This window comes from Marmota marmota, unplaced genomic scaffold (assembly GCF_001458135.2).
Source record: "Marmota marmota marmota unplaced genomic scaffold, marMar, whole genome shotgun sequence".
Classification (NCBI taxonomy): domain Eukaryota; kingdom Metazoa; phylum Chordata; class Mammalia; order Rodentia; family Sciuridae; genus Marmota; species Marmota marmota.
The window spans coordinates 6443316-6463858 of record NW_025999969.1 but is presented as its reverse complement, the minus strand read 5'-3'; the positions used below and the strand labels follow the sequence as shown (position 1 = coordinate 6463858).

At 36.0% G+C, this 20543-nt stretch overlaps 1 protein-coding gene and 1 pseudogene across 4 annotated transcripts in view; both read left to right on the top strand.

Moving 5' to 3' along the window:
* Positions 1 to 13550, top strand: part of Tmem207 (transmembrane protein 207) — a 23838-nt gene extending 10288 nt beyond the window's left edge. For 2 of the 4 annotated variants that reach the window (XM_048804077.1, XM_048804078.1), the window contains exons 3-6: positions 665 to 709; positions 1578 to 1720; positions 8511 to 8588; positions 12004 to 13550. In XM_048804077.1, coding sequence (XP_048660034.1) covers positions 665 to 709; positions 1578 to 1720; positions 8511 to 8588; positions 12004 to 12143 — 406 coding nt within the window. In that variant the 3' untranslated portion in view covers positions 12144 to 13550. The remainder of the gene's footprint in view (positions 1 to 664; positions 710 to 1577; positions 1721 to 8510; positions 8589 to 12003) is intronic. The other 2 variants (XM_048804079.1, XM_048804080.1) reach the window with 1 other exon arrangement.
* Positions 4779 to 4878, top strand: LOC125617123 (annotated as a pseudogene).
* Positions 13551 to 20543: the final 6993 nt, after the last annotated feature.

Genomic DNA, 20543 nt, shown 5'->3' with positions numbered 1-20543 from the left:
GAGGGGAGAGGTGGGGAGGGGGGAGGGTGGAGGATGGGAAAGGCAGCGGAGCACAACAGACACTAGGATGGCAATTTGTAAATCAATGGATGTGTAACTGATGTGATTCTGCAATCTGTGTATGGGGTGAAGGTGGGAGTTCATAACCCACTTGAATCAAAGTGTGGAATATGATATGTCAAGAAATTTGTAATGTTTTGAACAACCCACAATAAAAAATTAAAAAAAAAAAAATAAAATAAACCTTCCCTGGAGAATTTGGAAAGTAAAGGACTCTAGATACCTGGATCAACAGAAGGGTGATATGATTACTTGCCTAATACAGATGACGCATTGGCCCTAAAAAGTTAGTCATGACCTTCTTGTTGCACAATAGTATTTTTTAACTCTAGAATCAAACATATTTAAGGGCAGTCATCTGTTTGTATGTCTAGCAGATTCAAACCGTTCCATCTTTTCAGTGCCTTGGCGTGGACACAGTGTAACTTACACACTTAATTTTGCTGGGAGTAGGTTGTGGGGCAGGCGTTGTGGTGGCGGTAAACAAACAATTGTTCTGGGGAAACAGATGTGGGGATGTGGTGAGTAAAAATTTTATGGCCCCAGAGACATAGGCTTTAGCCAGCTAGAATTCTAGCACTTACTGCTTTTCTTTTATCACCAGGTGTCTAAATTATACTGATCAACACCCTAATGACTGGTACATCTGGTAAGGATATTCTCAATTTATTTTATAAAACATTTGGTGAAATATGCATATCATTTTCCTAAATAATTTTAGACAGCACAAGAAATAACACAGCTTAAGGAAATTTAGGGGTCACGTACATCAATAGCTATAGAAACATCATTTCCAGATGGTTGGCCAGTGTTTACTTATACATTTTCTGTGACAGTGAACTTACTATTTTTAATAATGTATTTCTGAGATGGAGATTTTTAGTGGTAAATTGTTTTTTTTTTCCTCTTGAAATTTTTCTAAATGACTCTACAAATTTTACTTTTGGTAATAAAAGCAATAAAAATAAGCAGCTGCCTCTTTTATGAGATAGTTCATCAGAAATTTTAAGATAGTTGATACACTTCCTAAATCTTGATATCTATAACTTCCAAATTTCATATTATCAGTTCTATTAGATGATTAGCTCTGAAACATGGAGACCTTATCTTTTTTACCTATGAATTCCCTAACCCTAACATCACTTACTAAAAATATTAGTTGAATGAATATATGGAAGTCTGGAATGACTAGATAATGTTCCCTTAAATGATGTGTCATTAATTATTGTCATTAATGAATGTATGGAAGAATTAACTAGTTCAATAAATAAGGAACCAAGACACTGCTTTTTAGAATACTCCTTCATTTTCCAAGGATGAAGTATTAATCACCACGTGGTAAGATCAAGCCTCTCTGAGGGCAGACAATATTCCAGGCCTGTGGCAATTATGGTGGGGGTAGATTGCTTAAAGGATTCCAACACCCAGTCTAGCTGAGTCCCTGACCATTTTTCAGGTAGTAACAGGAAGTCTTTGCTTGCTCTACCTCACTCCTCTCTGGCTGCTTTTGACCTCAGGTTCCTACTGCTGATTTTCTTGGTGTCTCTTCTCTGTGGAGTGGTGCTTTTCTGTCTCCAGTGCTGGCTGAAGAGATCCCGAATGGATTCCCCAAGACGCACCATGGCTGTTTTTGCTGTTGGAGATTTGGATTCCATTTGTGGTGAGTTGACACAGAGTTCTGGAACTTCTCTGTGAAGCCTTGAAAAGTTATCATCTGCCAAGTGAATCAGTGAACTTAGAATGGCAAATGGCTTATGGTATAGCCAAAGGCATGCTTTGAGAAGAGTTTAAGTGAGAAAAAATCAGAAAGAAAGAAAGCCCATAAGAAAGAGAATATATCTTAGGGAACTGACTCACAGTTGAGTATGAGATAGAATCTAAAGTGCAGAAGATTATTCTTGAGTTTTTGACATCAGTCTATCCAACTTGTATTCATAGTCTTGGTTACTTAGCTATGACTCACTTAACCCATCTGAAGTAGCACTAAACCACATTTTCCAGATGGTCTACTGCCAACGCACAGTGTGAAATCATTGTGACTGGACAGGGGAGTGCCAATCCATATGCCCTTTCTCTCCAGACACACTGACAGCATCCTGATGCTGCCTATACTCAATCTCCACCCCCCAAAACATGTTCCTCCCTCATTTCCCAATTTGCACGAGGAGGTAAGAAATGAAGAAATTAGAAATCTTAGAATTGTGCATAGCTTCCAACCCTAGCAATAAATAGGAAGACAATCAAAGGAACAAAAGAAAAAACTACCATGGATTTCTGGAAGGCTACAATTGATAATTCCTTTCTTTAATCATTAGCTTATTTCTTCATATTAAGTTTCATCTTCATTCAAACAGTGTTATGAGAATTTCCCTCTTAGGTACTACATCACATGCCACAATTGTCCCAAGAGTGCTTGGTAAAAATAAACTGTTTTAACTTCAAAAGTTACTTTAAAATTTAGTGATTGTTTTTACTATTAACTTTTTCCCACCCAAAAGTCCTTTAACAAGGACAAGACATTATCAGTTCGGGAAATGGTTATTTTGGGAAGGACTGTTAAATTCTCCAGTGATAATACATCTTTCTCTTGAAACTAAAAACACTTTTTATGAAGCAGAGAGGGTAATAGGGTTACTGACCTTTTAACAAAATATGTTTGTTAAATATGTCAAAGGGATCTACATGTTAATGTTGGCTTATTTTTCTTCATTAAACTACAGATAGTTAATAAATGGCATTATAATTCTTCCAGCTGAACTTGCATTTCTAAAGAGAGGCACACAATTCTCCATCTTAGCCCTTCTCTCACTTTGAAGAAGAACCTTCCACTAGACTATCTTGAATATTTTTTTTAAAAAGTTTGTTTCTAATTTTAAGCTACTCAATTATGCTGCTATAATGTCTAAGGCAGTTTATGTTCCTATTTCTCTAATGCTTTTCTAATTTCTGCAACGTGTTTGTGTTTGTTTTGCCTGCTCTTGAACTTGGGTGAACCAGCCAGAATAGGTCTGAGTGTGGGAGAAGGGGTCCAGGCTGATACACTGTCTCAGTCACAAGCACATGATAGTATTGAGTCCTGGGCATTCAGTCACATGCTCCATATTATTCTGAAATCATTATGAACAAGAAAAAAAAAATAAACTTGTAAAGAAATTGAATTTTTAAAATAACAATATGGTCACAATTTATTTCACATCTAACAAGTGATAGGTTGAGGGTTTTTTGATATTCTCTGTCTTTGGAAGTGGTTGTTATTTCTCTTAGAGGATTTTATCTATTTTCACACTTCTGAGTTAATATACATAGAATTCTTTGCTGTAAGTCAACTAGTAGACTTCAAACTATCCAGAATTGTGGGTAGAGAGTCTATGAAAATTTAGGCTGGACACTAAGGGCTTAGCCACTTCATCCCTGTACACAAAGTATAGCCACAGATGCTGAATATCATATATTTTTATGTAGTGACTCCATAACTGTAGGGATTGGATTCTAGTATATTTATTTCTGTCCTCATTCTATCATTTCCTCCCAGTGCCACTGGTACAGCTTCTGGATCATATTTTGCTCATGAATTCTCTTACAAAGCTTTTTTTCTATTGTCAATCTTGGAGACCACAGGCTCAGTTATCTCTTACCATTTATCTTTTCCCTTCCTACAATGAGTTGGATTTCACTTTATCCAACCCACTCCATCCTCTCTGAGTGATATTCAAGATGGCTATGAAGGGGTCTAACAACCATTCACAGTTTTCCTATGAATGTTGCCCCAGAGTTAATGCTTTTGCATTCCTGTTTCTCCTCTCCCAAACAAAATACAAAAGGGTAATTAAGGAAGTGGTGTTCTCTATGATCCCTAGAAGTTTCTTAACAAATTTTGCTGGAAATGAATTCCAGAGAGTTGATATTTTGAGGGAGTCAAAAACCTTAATCCACACAGGATTTACTTGGCTGACTGGATTCTCATCATACCTTCACCTCTCCAGATAAATGATTCTTCCTACCTAATATTTCTGTAAGAAGAAGCTTCTCTCCCAAGGGAAGCTAGAGAGCCTCTCCAGGATCTTCCTGTGGATAGACATTGAGGGCCCAGACCTGTCTCCATAATTTTCACCAAGGAGGTGCTCATAGCTTGAGGCTGAGTCCAGAACCTGAGGGGTTCACATGATCACACACTGAAGTACGGGGCTGTACCTGTGAGTTTTCCTCACAATCACTATTTGAAAGAGGTAGAGAACAATTAGAAATCATTTGAATGACACTGGCGACATACTAGAATATGAAATAGAGGTTATGGCCTTCCTTTTATCTGTTACACACAGAAGAAGGCCCAGGATGCTCCCTTCTGAATACAGAATATGAGAAATGGGTCATTTAAAACATTTTAATGGAGATACTAGATTTGATATATGAAAGTTGGGTTCCTCCCAGTCCTTCATTCTATTTCTTCAAAAGTTATTTCACTTTTATATCACGACTTTTTGATCATATTTTTTGAAATGGGTCCGCACATCTGATGTAAGTGTCAAAGGTTTGACTCTCAGGATCTCATGGAAGCTGCCCTCAAATGAGAAGAGTCAAGAGGAGAATTTTGGCTGAATATCAAAGGTTGGAGTTGACTGAACTTTACTAATGTTACAATATATAAAATAGACATTTTATCTCAATAGCAATTCAGGCTAACAGGTTACCAATTATCTTGATTAGAAATACTAAAAAGAGTGCTGGCTTCAGCAGCACATATACTAAAATTGGAGTGATACAGAAAAGATTAACATGGGCAAGGATGACATGCAAACTCTGGAAACATTCCATATTAAAAAATGCTAAAGAGAAGAAAGTAACTACTTGACTTGTCATCCTTATAAAAGGTATTTAAGGAAGGGGTTGCCATGCCATCCCATGTCAATGTCTGATGAGATTTCAGGTCTAAAAAATGTCCTTGGGAACTCAGTCAAACACTTTAGAGCCCAAGAACATCCCCTTGTCCAGTAGTGATTATCTCATTTCACAGTATTGTGCTGGTTCAGCACTCAGATAACCGTATCTTCCTACCCTTCATAATATCTGTACTCTTAATATCTTAATATTATAATATCTATGCTCTTTTTTTTCAATTCTTTTATAGTTACAGTTTTCTTTTCTCATGATGTATTTCATACTGGGTAGTATTGTGGTTTTTTTTTATCTTTTTTTAAAATTTTTTTATTATTAGTTGTTCAAAACATTACAAAGCTCTTGACATATCATATTTCATACATTTGATTCAAGCAGATTATGAACTCCCATTTTTACCCCGTATACATATTGCAGATTCACATCGGTTACACATCCACTTTTTTACATACTGCCATACTAGTGTCTGTTGTATTCTGCTGCCCTTCCTATCCTCTACTATCCTCCCTCCCCTCCCATCTTCTCTCTCTACCCCATCTACTGTAATTTATTTCTCTCTCTTGTTTTTTTTCCCCTTTCCCCTCACTTCCTCTTATATGTAATTTTGTATAACAATGAGGGTCTCCTTCCTTTACCATGAAATTTCCCTTCTCTCTCTCTTTCCCTCCCCCCTCTCGTCCCTGTTTAATGGTGAACTTCTTCTCATGCTCTTCCTCCCTATTCTGTTCTTTGTTGCTCTCCTTATATCAAAGATGACATTTGGCATTTGTTTTTTAGGAACTGGCTAGCTTCACTTAGCATAATCTGCTCTAGTGCCATCCATTTCCCTGCAAATTCCATGATTTTGTCATTTTTTTAGTGCAGAGTAATACTCCATTGTGTATTAATGCCACAATTTTTTTATCCATTCATCTATTGAAGGGCATCTAGGTTGGTTCCACAGTCTTGCTATTGTGAATTGTGCTGCTATGAACATCGTTGTAGCATTATCCCTATAGTACGCTCTTGTAAGGTCTTTAGGGAATAGTCCAAGAAGGGGAATAGCTGGATCAAATGGTGGTTACATTCCCAGCTTTCCAAGGAATCTCCATACTGCTTTCCAAATTGGCCGCACCAATTTGCAGCCCCACCAGCAATGTACAAGTGTACCCTTTTCCCCACATCTTCGCCAGCACTTGTTGTTTGACTTCCTAATGGCTGCCAATCTTACTGGAGTGAGATGGTATCTTAGGGTGGTTTTGATTTGCATTTCTCTGACTGCTAGAGATGGTGAGCATTTTTTCATGTACTTGTTGATTGATTGTATGTCCTCCTCTGAGAAGTGTCTGTTCAGGTCCTTGGCCTTAATATGACATCATAATATCTATACTCTTGAATAGTAGATCCTATATTTAATGGCTCCCCTAAATAGTCATTGGGTTCAGTAGAAGAGTCTCCAACACTTATTCACTCAGTTATCATCTTCAATGCCCATACATCATGATGGAGATCTTTATTTCCCAGAAAGGAAGAAATAATCCCTCTAATATTCCCTGTTATGGGTTGGGTTGTATACTCCATTGAAATAATGTGTTCAAGTTTAAAGGCTCAGTACCTCAAAATCTGGCCATATTTGAAGATAGGGCCTTTAAAAAGCTAATGTAAAATGAGGAAATTGGGGATAGGTGTTAATGCAACAAGACTAACATCCTTCTAAGGAGAGATGAGCACACAGGCACAAAGAGGAGACCATGTGAAGAAACAGGGAGAAGTTGGTCATCTGCAAGCCAAAGACAGTTCTCAGAAGAAACCTAACCTGGCTGACACTTGATCTTGGACATGTATCTCCAGAATTGTGAAAAAATAAATTTCTGTGCTTAAAGCCACTCAGTCTGTGGCACTCTGTTATGGCAGCCCTATTACACAGTCCTTGGAGGTTAAAGAGGAAGAGAAGGAATTGTTAATGAAAGAAGGAGGAAGACCAAAATAAAGTCAAGAAGGTAGGCAAGGAGGAAGATGAGGACTAAGAGGAGAAAAATCTTAGTTTGAAGTTGTATTTTAAGGACTAAGATTAAAATCTATTTATTTTATAAAAACAAAAACAAAACAAACAAACAAACAAACAAAAAAACAAAAACCCTACAATTGTCTTATTTTTTTCTTCTCCAGGCCCACTTCCTTTTCCTGGATTTAGCTCCAGAATCTGCTAACTAGGTCCTCTTCCCTGCTTTTCGTTCTCCCCACCCCCACCCCACTGATCTTCTGGATGCAGTTCTTCTTTCCATCTCTGCTCCAAACCCCCACAATATCCATTCAATGCCTTTACAGATTCTCGAATGGATCATCTATGTAGCAGTTTCTGATGTCTTCTTGTGCTTTTTCCTCCACCATCAGACATGAACAGTTCTAGTATTGGGTATTTTGTTTCCTTCCAGCACTTATGTTAGGTGTAAAACTTATTTCTTCTATCAATGGTTAATTATTTCAGTACCTTACCTGTTTTAATAATGCTCTTGGAATTCCTCCTAAATGATAACTCAATAAAAAACACATTTGCAGGAAGTTCCCTCCCCCCACCATTAACGTGGAAATGAAGACTGAAAGTGCACACTGGGCTGCAGAAAGATTTCTTAAAGGAATCTGTGCAAGTTTTTAGTAAAAATGGGGCAAAATAGAAAATTGTTAAAATTCTCATATAACCATGAATATCCAAAATCTCTAACATTTGTGATCATTACATACCAAGGACTATAAGACAAAGTGAACCAGATAGAATTACAAGTGATCTTAAAAGTAAACATGCTTGGTATAGTGATATGCAGCAGAAATCCCAGCTATTGACTGGTGGAGGTGGGAGGACAGCTTGAGCCCAACAATTCTAGAGCCACCTGGGCAACATAGCAAAACCCCAGTCACAAAGGGGGGGGGGGAGGAGAAAGAAAGAAAGACAGGAAAAAAAATTTTTAGTTTGTTATGTTAGCTATTTTGTTTTAAATTGGTATGTGAAAAGTAAGTAATATAATGTCAACGGAGTTTTTAAATTTGTTCAAAAACACAAGATTGTTCTATCTTAATTCACTGAAAACAAGGATAAAGGAAAGATTTCACTGAAAATAAGGCCATAAAGCTGAATAAAAGCCCCTATTAATGAGAAAATGGCCATTTAAAGACAATGAAGGAAAATAAACTTGGAGTTAAGGAAATAAGTAAAAGACAAATTGAGCTTGCGGTAAATAAACAATGTAGTGTTCATTAGAAAACAGCATAGGAGAGTGACCAGGCCACTCTTTGTCCATGTTTTAATGAAAAGTAGTGATTCACTATCAAATCTACTTTAGTGTGCTTTTACTTTCCTTCCATATTCTCCTGGATTGGAGCTGGGTTCTCTCAGCCCTCAAGAGGTCCCCTGACCTTTCCTGAGGAGGCAGCAAGTTGCAAGCCCACAGAGACACTCCTCCTGGGGACACTCATTCTGGCTTAGCTTCTCAGGTCTGGTGTTCCCTCATGAGGCTGCCCTCCAACTATCCAATCTCCCATTTCTTCCTTACAGATAATTTTCTCTTTTTCTTATTTCAAAGAAAATAGAGATCCTGGTGTTCCAGCAGTGATTAAATGTGAATGCTCTGACCCGGAGAGAGGAAGGAGGCTGGAGAGAGGTGAGCAAGAAGCAGGGCCTCTCACACTGTGTCCCTTTCTCCCCTCTGGTCTCTCAGGATTTGTTCATTTTAGGATCCTTAGAGATCTCTTCTGTGTATTTTATGTTCTATGTGTAAATGGTCTGGGATTTTTTTTTTTTAACATAGGGAAAGAAGGAGTGTTTTATTCACACACTTTCCAGGAAGGGAATGACAATAGTGATAATTCACATTTATTGAGCATTTACTATGACCCAGGACTTTGATATTTGAATTTCATTTATTCTTCTCTACAACTCTTTGAGGGCCTACCATAATTTGAAATACTCTACAGATGAGAAAATGAAGGCATTTACAGACTAAGCAGCACAGTTAGTCGATGGTAGAGTCAAATTCAGGCCTTTGAGAATGATTTCCATATATGATAAAGGGATAAGATCAAGGAGGAAAAAGAGAACAAATAGAAAAGACATATTAAAATGTCAAGTCTATTGGAATTACTCTTAACAATGTGGAAAACATGAATTTGGGGTATGAAAACTCAGTGGTAAATGTATAGGTTTTACAACATTAAGCAATAAATTCTAATACTTTAACCAGCAGTTCTGGTAATACTATAGGATTTTTGTAGGCATTCTAAATTGAGTTCCCTTAGTTTCTTAACTTTTTAAAAGATAAAAGTAACACCTGCTTTCCTCGCCCCCAATCACATGAATTATATGGAAACATGCCTTGAAAACAATTAAAAACTGATATATTTTCTATTTCAAAAGCTTTCTGAGCATATTAGCTTAGTTGCCTTTATTAATCAAATGCCTTGTAGTTTTTATAACAAGTTTCAGAGCAACAGACAAATCTGTAGTTAAGGAAATAATAAAACTTTCCAATCACAGAGCATAATTGTCAAGATCCTGTTGCCTAGAACACAACGTTCATAATAGCAGTAGTAGAGTATATTGGAGAAGTAGAAGTAAATTAGAAAAGGTAATAAATGTGTTAGAGTCACCTGGTCAACAATTTCCAGGTAGACATTACCATTGACTTTATATTGACTATACCTGGAGCAGTCTCCCAGGAAAATAGTCAATTTTGAGTACAAACTTTCACAATGGCTGGAATTACTTGGGCAATATGTTTTACTAATGATCAAGTCCCACAGACAGCTGGTGTCAGCTTAAATCTATAGATTTAATCCAGGATATTTTTTATTTTATGAGTTTTGTTCAAACTAATATTGATACTTATTAAAACATTATGTAGCCATTAAAATAAAAGATCAGGAAATACTATTATAAACAAAAAGTACATGTGTATTCATATCATAGTAAAATTATTTATAAGTAATAGAAATAATAATAAACATTACTGTGTGCCAGAACTCACCTTAAACATTGTACTGCTTTTTTATAGGTAGACACTATCATTATCATTTTATTGTACAAAAAAGTTTGGGTAAATAAATATTATGCAATAGCCTAGGAATGGATTATTCAATTAAATAAATAACTTTCTGAGAAAATTACTGAATCAACAGGTGAGACTAATATTCTAACTGTATTCTACCCTTCATATGCTATATTCATGTTTGCATTATTACACTTTGCTGTAAGGACCAGCAAGATGAGAAATCAGGCAAATACAAATGTATAAAAATTCATGATTCTAAATTGTTGTTCCACACCCAAGTAAACATTTTGAGTAATCTACATATGGGCTTGTGTGATGCAGCTAATGCCTAATAAGTAACACATTTTAAAATTTGTTTTATAATTGGACCATGTTCTTTGGAAACTTCCCAGTGGAATTCTTCAAGGAAGGTCAGCAAATTTCTATTAAAGGACAGATAAAATATTTTTGGCTTCGCAGTCCATATAGTCTCTGAAGGAACTACTCACCTCTGTCACTATAGTTCAAAAGCAGCCATAGTCAATATGTAAATAAATAGGTATAGATGCGTTCCAGTTAAATTTAATATACAAAACCACCCAAGAGCTGGATTTAGTTCAAGGACTTCTATAAAATTAAATTTACGGTCATTACTATTGTTTTGGGAAGAAGCAATCAAAATCATTCAAAGTCAGGTAAAGACTCAGGTGAAAAAAAATGTATACAAAGAAAGAGTGTTATAAAATATTACTATTGATTTCCTGTGTGGCTCAAAAATAATCTTTCAAAAAATACTAATAGAGTTCTAAAAGTTACTAGGATAAATTCAAAGTCCCTCAAGGTTACCAGTTTGTGGATGAGAAGGCCTGTTTTTGATATTTAGTGACTTTATTGTACAATCTACAAACCAGAATCTTTATTTCTTTTTTTTTTTACATATAGAAAATATGTTTTTAATTTGTTGTTTTTAGATATACATGACAGTAGGGTGTATTTTGACATATTATACATACTTCAAGTGCAACCCATTCCAATTTTTATCCCATTCTGTGGTTGTACATGATGTGGAGTTACACTGGCCGAGCATAGGAAAGTTATGTCTGGTTCATTCTACTGTCTTGATAGAAAGTATTGATAACATTCAGTCTTGCCAAATTTTACATCTTCTGTTGATACTGTTGGAGGATTATTCGACAAATTACAAATCCAGACTAACTGGTTTTCTATTTGGCCTTGAATATTGTTTCACAATCCTGGCAATGAATGTTTTCTGAAATATAAAATTCATAACCTCTTATCATTTCTGAAAGCCACACATCAACCTTTTCTCAACTCTAAGGAATTTAACAATGAGATATAAAGCAACCAGCAGTAACTTTCTGGTTCTTTCCCTCTAAACTACACTTCTTTTTTTTTTTTTTAATTTTTTATTGTTGGTTGTTCAAAACATTACAAATTTCTTGATATATCATATTTCACACTTTGCAGAATCTTTATTTCAAAGTATGTTTTTAAATTTTAGAATCCGTGTGTGTGATATACTTTAAATGCAAATTTTTCAGCATTTATCTTAACATTTTTACTATTACAAGAAAATGTTTAAAGTGATTTTTGCATTATTTGCAGTTAGTAAAAATAAATACAAATAAAGTTTAAAAGTGATATTTTAATGTAGAAACACTAGACACTAGAAAGTGAAACCTGCATGTCCTATGCTGGGAGTATTAGCTAAAATGCTGTGTAAGGAATCCTCTATTCTGTTCTATGAAAAAAAAAAAAAAAAACATTCCTCCTAGTTTCAGTTATAAAATTGTAAATGCTTCTCGATGGGTTGGTCAATAATGATATGATCACTTCATTCAAGGAAATTTTCTTGCTATCATGACTAAACTATCACTTTGGAGAGCAAGATAGTTGTAAATTTTTTCTCAAGTGCACAAATAATTTTCAGTTGCCCTAGTGATAAAAAAAATGGCAGATTTCTTCAGGCATTTTGTGTACTTCTGCTTTATGCTGTCTAGTAAGATGACATATCTCTTTTTCTTTCCAGGGACTGAAGCAGCTGTGAGTCCAACTCTTGGAATTCACCTTCAAACTCAAAACCTTGAACAGTACCCTGTTCCATGTTTTGACACACTAGGTCCTCCACCCCCATATGAAGAAATTCCAAAAACACAAGGTTGTTTTTAGATTTGGATCATCAACTGAAAGTATAATTCCAAAATATTAAATTTAAGAATAATTCTTTCATTTACTAAGAATTCCTAGAGACATAATGATATAATCTGAAAATGTGCAAGTAGTAGAGAAAATGAATGTAGGGAAAAAATTTAGTCATGGAGATGTTTTAGTAATGAATTAGTGAACTTTTCATATATTATTCTGTTATACTTTTTATGCTACACAACCAGTATAATAGTTCTTCATTAGTTTTCAAGTGGGCAGGAACCAAGTGCTAGGAATCACCTCCATCCAGTTTAGGATTCTACTGTATTGTTACTCATATTTGTCTCTTCCTCATTATTTCCATCTTAATCAGACCTCTCCTCTACTATAGAGTCAATAAAATTATAATACTTTAACAATGGCCTAAGTAGAGATTCAGACATGTCCATTCCTAGAACCAGAAAGAGAATATTCAAGTTAGTATGAGGAAAGAGGAAAGAATAGTAAGGAAAAAATAAGCTTGGAGTTGAAGGAGGAGCTTAAATGAAGAAGAAGAGGAAAAGATTACAGGTCTCAGTCCAAGAGCTCTTATTCCTCAGCCTGAGGAGGGAGAAAGTGTAGACAGAAGCAGATGGATATTGCTTAAGGAAAAGCACATGTGTAATGCCAATGAGGAGAGTAAGGAGAAGGCCGCCATTTTACTTGTGTGAATATGTACTTCAGAGACCACAGTCTTTCTCTGCCTTCAAGGCTTGGCTTTGCTTGAAGCTCCATAATAAACTTTCGCATCGATATCATTATTCTCATTGAGGACTCTGACTGCAGAAGTAGTAATGAGACCTTTTCAAGTGGCACGTCAACAGTGACCACCAGCAGGGGCCAGGGTAGGAAAAAAAAGCAAAAACGAAAAACATAGCAGATATCCTATGGTAGTCAGCTGACAAATTTTTTATACCAAACAATTGACATACTCTTTGAGCCAGCTTTTTCACTGTTCTAACTAAAAGACCTTTCCAGAACAATTTTAGAGGAGAAAAAGTTTATTTGGGGGGCTCACAGTTTCAGACGTCTCAGTCCAATGACAACTGGCTTCATTCCTTGGGTCTCAAGATGAGGCAGAACATCACAGAGAAGAGTGTAGCAGAAGGAGGTGGCATGATTATCAGGAGGCAGAGAGAGACTCCATTCTTCAGATAAAAATATATACCCGAAGGCATACCCCCACTGCCTGCCTTCTCTAGCCACATCCTACCCACCTTCAGTCACCACACAAGTTAATCCCATCAGGATTAATTCACTGATTGGGTTAAGACTCTCATAACCCAATCATTTCTCCTCTAAAACTTCTGGCATTGTCTCACACATGATCTTGTGGGGGCACAACTCACATCTAAATGGCAACACATACCTGACTGGTTATCAATAGATAATCTCAGACTGAACTAAACTTAACTCCAGTCCTCTTTTCCCAAACCTATTTTATCAAAACTTTATCCATCTCAGTTAATGGTAGCTGCAAACTTCCTGTTGCTCAGGATAAAGGATTTGAAGTCATCCTTGAGTTTTTATGTTACTTTCTACATCCATTTTGTCAGGAAACCTTGTTGACTCTACTTTCAAAGTATTTGTAGACTCAAAGATTTCCTACAGGGGAGGGGAGGGGAGGGGGGATAGTAGAGGATAGGAAAGGCAGCAGAATACAACAGACACTAGTATGGCAATATGTAAATCAATGGATGTGTAACTGATGTGATTCTGCAATTTGTATATGGGGTAAAAATGGGAGTTCATAACCCACTTGAATCAAAGTGTGAAATATGATATATCAAGAACTATGTAATGTTTTGAACAACCAACAATAAAAAAATTTAAAAAAAAAGATTTCCTACCTAGCATATCTCTGGTGAAAGCCATTCAATATCAGTTCTTACCTGATAACTACAATATCATCTAAATTTTCCATTTGCTCCCATCTTTGTTCTCCTATATTCTACCTACAAAATAGTAGCTACAGTCATCTTTTCTAATCAATTATTTCTGGAGAAGTTTTAGCTTCACAGCAATATTGAGCAGAAGGTACAGACATGTCCCCTATACCCCATCTCCACACATGTATAGCCTATCCTATCATGAACATCCTTCACCATAGGACTACATTAGTTACAAGTGGTGACCTACAGTGGTACATCAGAATCATCCAAAGTATATAGTTTATATTATGTTTCACTCTTGGTATCGTACATTCTATAGGTTTGACAAATTTATAAAGGTATATATCCACCATGATAATGTCATACAGAGTAGGTCCACTGCCCTACACATTCTTTGTGATCTGCCTCTCCATTCTTCTCTCCCCTCTAACTTCTGGCAACTGCTGATCCATTTGCTGTCTTCATAGTTTTTCTTTTCCAGAATAGCATGTAGTTGGAAAAAGAAGTCTTTTCAGTTTGGCTCATTTGACTTTGATATATGTATACAAGTTTCATAGCTTGATAGCTCCTTTATTTTCAATGCTGAATAAAATTGCATTGTTTGAATGTACCACTGTTTATCCATTCACATACTGAAGAATATCTTGGTTGCTTCCAAGTTTGGGCAATTATGAATGAAGAAGCTGCTATCAATATTCATGTACAGATTGTTGTGTGGACATAAGTTTTTAACTCTTAGAGTAAATACCAAGAGCAAGAATATTGAATTACATATTTAGTTTTTTTTTTCTTTTTAATTCCCAATGATCTTCCAATGAGGATGTACAATTTTATAGTTCCTCCAGCAATGAGTGAGAGTTCTTGTTGTTCCACATCTTTGTTAGCATTTGGTATTGTCAGTGCTCTGAGTTTGGGCATTCCAATAAGTGTATGGTGCAATCTCATTGTTGTTTTAATTTGTATTTCTCTGATGACATATGATGTGGGATATCTTTTCCTATGAATATTTTTTTCCACTATTAGGAGGATCATGCCCCTTAATGAAACTAATGAGATTCTACCTTAAGCAGAGAAAATGCCAAAGTCCTTGACACATGGCCCTATATGATATGTACTCTTCTTGGATTTCCATTCTTACAACTCTGTCCTTTACCCATTTATTTGTTCCAGGAATATGGTCCTCAAGCCTACCACATATTATCCACAACCATCTTCCCTTGTTGGCCTTAAGACTGCTTCTTTTGTTTGTAACAATCTTTTCCTTAGATATCAGCATTTCTTCACTCTCTCACCTTCTTTTAGCCTTTTTCCCCCCAAAAGTCACCTTCTCATCCTGAGTCCCCTACTTTAATTGCAACCTCTCCTAACTCAGAAATTTCCCACCTCCTAATGCATATATCTATATCTATATCGATATCGATATCGATATAGATATAGATATAGATATAGATATATCTTTTCCTTTTTTGTAACACTTATCGTCTGCTGCTGTACTACACAGCTGAATTTTATCTGGAGACTGGTGTTTGCCTTTTCTGACTATAATCCAAATCCAAAAGTGGAGGAATTGTTATCTTATTTAGTAATTTATACCCAAAGTGTCTAAAGCAGCTTACCTGGTACTTAGTACAGATTTAAACAAAATGGTAAGTAATGTTCCCTGGTTCCAGACACTCCCCAAAATAATTAGGATTTTAATAGGGATGAAGACTTCTGAAATGTAGGTAAAAGCCAAAGACTTAGTGCTGTTAATATAATCTCCCTGTGTCAAATGAGAAAGAATTCTGAAGAAACATGTTAATGTAGAGTAGTAATGCCAGATATGTGTGTAGGACTTATGGTGCACAAACTGCTATCGTGTACAATATCAGATTTATCCTCATGATAATTTTATGACCTGGCTATTTCTAACTTTAAATTATGCATGGTAGAATGAACATGTCTACTCCCTTTAGAAATCCACTATGATTTCAGTAATGGAATAAAGATGTATTTAATTCAGAAAAACAATGAGACAGTGAGAAGATAACAGAGGAAACTTAGCCATAAGATCTCAGTACCTGAAAAGATTAATGAGATGGACACAGATAGATGTCCTAATTGACAGGAGCTTCAAGTTTCTTCACTTTGCTAAGTGTCTTTGGGGAAGAAACAGAAAAATGAAGCAACTCAAAGCTGAAGCAAATCTAGAAACACTCACAAATTAGAGGCATTGCAGCAGCTCAGAGAAGAGCCAGCTCCAGTCAGATCATGACTGTAAATGGTCAGAGGAATGACTACAGGAAAAAAAAATGCATGTAAATGACATCATAATCAATGATTAATAAGTGGAAGATGAAGAAAGTGAAAAAGCAAGGAATTATATAATCCATAAAAATAAAAGACAGATTAATTAAAGAAAGCTATAAATAATTACACTGTTTTAGATACTTAACTATAAAAAATACAAATACTATTGTGAATCAAATATTGTGAATCAAAATTATTAAAATGATATCTTTTAAATTTATGTTTTTTGTATTGTTATACTTAGCAGAAAGTGTATGAGAAGGTGAGAGGAGGTAGTAGGAGATCTAAATCCTATTCTTAGATTATGGAAAGTCAATCAATAATATATTAAACTGAAGGGAAAAATCAAATAATGATAGTGCACATGGCTTACATTTGTAAGTTAAGCCATAAATATTTAAAACAAAATGCTAACAGTTGAAAATTTTTGTCTCAAGAAATTGGACTCAGAAATAATAATGTGTGAAATAGGCAGTACAGAGAAGTACTGATTGTTATCATGGAGCTATAGTACTATTTGACTTTAAAACTAAATGCATGTATTACATTAATAAAAAATGGAATATACAATTAGACTACTAGATGATTAATAGTAATTGTAAGTGATAATACTTAGTTATAGCTTACACCTGCCAGCCAACAAAGGAAGTCACACCATAAGGAAATGAAAGTGTTAAGCATATTTTTTTTAGGTAATGAGTATATAGATGATCTTATTTTCTAGCACATTTCAGGATTTTCAAACTGTACAATAATATGTATACATTATTTTACAATTGAAAACTTTATAAACTTCCATTTAAAATATTTGAGGTGATGAATATGCTAATTATTCTGATTTGATGTATATAATAGTATACATATAGCAAAACACCATAATGTACCCTGTGGATATATATAACAATTATGCATCAATTAACAATAAAGAACATATATAAAAGATTTATATATATTATATATATGCATGTTTATAATAATTGTCTTTATATAAGGGATGAGAAAATATGGACTAGAAGAGTATTTGATTTGCCCAAAGTGTATGGTTAATTATTGTGAGAGCTAAAACTAGATATTGTGATTTTTTTCTTTCAATTCCTGTTTAGATGGTTTTCCACTATGACCTTTTAATTTCAAAAGTGGCTATTAAAATAAAGATCATATCTGTGGAGCCCTGGAACGTCCCAGGACAGCCCCACCAATGCCCACGGAGCCCACACTGGGTCCCAACTGCATCTTTGAACACATTGCCCAACATCATCTCTAGGGGCCCCCTCGTCCAACCTGACGCTCCATTGCTGAAGCAACCACCTCCATCTTGTGACCCATCCTTGCCATCTTTAGTTGTGGCAACTCCCAGCTTAGAACACCAGCTGGGCAGGAGAGGTATTAGAACACTTGCAGGGGCACTAAAAGCCTAAAGTATAAAAAACAGTAATGCTGCAGATAGTCAGTGCTAGAAGGAAAGACACACAAACAGCATGAAAAAAAAAAAGGGGGAGAAAGTTGCCCCAAACAAAACAAGATACTACATTATTAGAATCCATGGGTAGCACAACAGATGAAATTACAGAGAAATTCAGGATATGCAAAATTAAAAATTCTGTGAATTAAAGAATGATATAAGAGAACAAATACAGGCAACAAAAGATCATTTTGATAAAGAGCTACATAAGCAAATACAGGAAGCTAAAGATTACTTCAGAAAGAAGATGGAGGTTCTGAAAAAAAAACAAAAGAGAAATCCTTGAAATGAAAGAAATAATAAACCAAATTAAAAGCTCAATAGAAATCATCACCAACAAATTAGACCATCTGGAAGACAGGACCTCAGACAATGAGGAAAAAATATATAATCTCGAAAAGAATGTAGATCACACAGTGAAGATGGTAAGAAACCATGAGCAGAACATTAAAGAATTACGGGATAATATAAAAAGACCAAATTTAAGAGTTATTAGGATAGAGGAAAGCATCGAGTTCCAAACCAAAAAATCTATTCAGTGAAATAATATTACAGAATTTTCCAAACATGAAGGATGAATTGAAAAACCAAATACAAGAAGCTTACAGGATGCCAAATGTACAGAATCACAACAGATACACACCAAGTCACATTATAATGAAAACACCTAGCATACAGAATAAGGAGAGAATTTTAAAAGCTACAAGAGAAAGGAATCAGACTAAATATAGGAGGAAACCAATTAGGATATCTGCAGATTTTTCAGCAACCCAGACCCTGAAAGCTAGAAGATCCTGGAACAACATATACAAGCTCTGAAAGAAAATGGATGCCAACCAAGAATCTTATATCCAGCAAAATTAAGCTTTAGATTTCACGATGAAATAAAAATCTTCCATGATAAACAAAAGTTAAACGAATTTACAGCTAGAAAGCCAGCACTACAGAACATCCTCAGCAAAATGCTCTAGGAGGAGGAAATGAAAAACAAGAATGAAAATCAGCAGAGAGAGGTATTACACTAAAGGAAAAACTAATCACAGGAGAAACCAAAATCTGTTAAATATCAAAAATAAACAAGAACGGCTGGAAATACAAATCATGTCTCAATAATAACCCTGAATTTAATGGCCTAAACTCACCAATCAAAAGACATAGGCTAGCAGATTGGATTAAAAAAAAAAGACCCAACACTATGCTGCCTCCAAGAAATTCATCTCATAGGAAAAGACACCCACAGACTGAAGGTGAAAGATTGGGAAAAATCATACCAGTCACATGGACAGCAGAAACAAGCAGGGGTTTCCATTCTCATATCAAATAAAGTACATTTCAAGCCTAAGTTAATCAATAGGGATAAAGAAGGACATTTCATACTGATCAAGGGAAGCATACATCAACAAGACATAACAATTATAAATATATATGCCCTAAACAATGGAGCATCTATGTTTATCAAACAAAATCTTCTTAAGTTCAAGAGTCAAAGAGACTACAAAACAATAATTCTGGGTGACTTTAATATACCTCTTTCACTGCATAGATCTTCCAAATAGAAGCTGAACAAAGAAACTATAGAACTCAAAAGTACAATCAATAACTTAGACTTAACTAACATATATAGATTATTTCATCCATCAACGAGTAAATACATTTTTTTCAGCAGCACATGGATCCTTCTCTGAAACAAACCATTATGACACAAAGCAACTCTTAGCAAATACAAAAAGTAGAGATACTACCCTGTATTCTATCAGATCATGATGAAATGAAATTAGAAATCAATGATAAAATAAAAAATAAAAGCTATTCCAACACCTGGAGACTAAATAATATGCTATTGAATGAACAATAGGTTGTAAAAGCATCACGAAAGAGATTTTAAAAATTCTTAGAAGTAAATGAGAACACAGATACAACATATCAAAATCGCTGGGACACTATGAAGGCAATACTAAGAGGAAAGTTCATTGCATGGATTCATTCCATAAAAGAAGAAACAGTCAACAAATAAAGAACCTAACATTGGAGCCGGAAGATGGCGGCGAGGGGAGTGCATTGCCCCCATGTGCTACTTCACTGTGTGGGAGTATGACAAGTCAGGACGGCTAAAGGCTATCTTGTTAGGAATTTCCAGCAATAGTGGGGTGCTCCAGAACCTGGAGGAAGGATTTCCATCGCACGAGGATCAGCTACGGGGACTCAAACGCGAGAGGTTTGTCGCACGGAGGGTAACACTGCTTATTCAGCAAATCGCCCCGTGGCTAGAGTCTGCAGCGCGCGCTGGGAAACGAGGAGATAGCGACGCAGGGATACAGCGCTGCAGTTTCTTCCAGCCGTGCAAGCACCGTACTCAGGGCTGAATTCTGGGTTCGAGACGGGGGAAGGAAGTGGTCCATCTCGGTTCTCCACACCGGTCAGACCACAGAGGAGACCAGCAGCCACCATGTTGGAAAGCTGACATCACCATCCCTGTTTTCCACTGACCGCAGCTCATTCAGCCATAGAACAGGTAATTTCAGGCTGCCATTTGCCTGCGGCTTGCAGACAGATTGCTAGGGTTCAGTGCCTGGGTGCTTCTTAGAACCTGATCTTATCGGAGCGAACACCGAGCGCGGGGCGGCCCAGTTCCGGCTCCCGGAACCGCCGTGGTCCAGGGCTACGGAGCCTGCTGAAGCTGCTTCTTGGACCCTGCTCCTATCAGAGCATACACCAAGTACTAAGCAGCCGAATTCCGGCTCC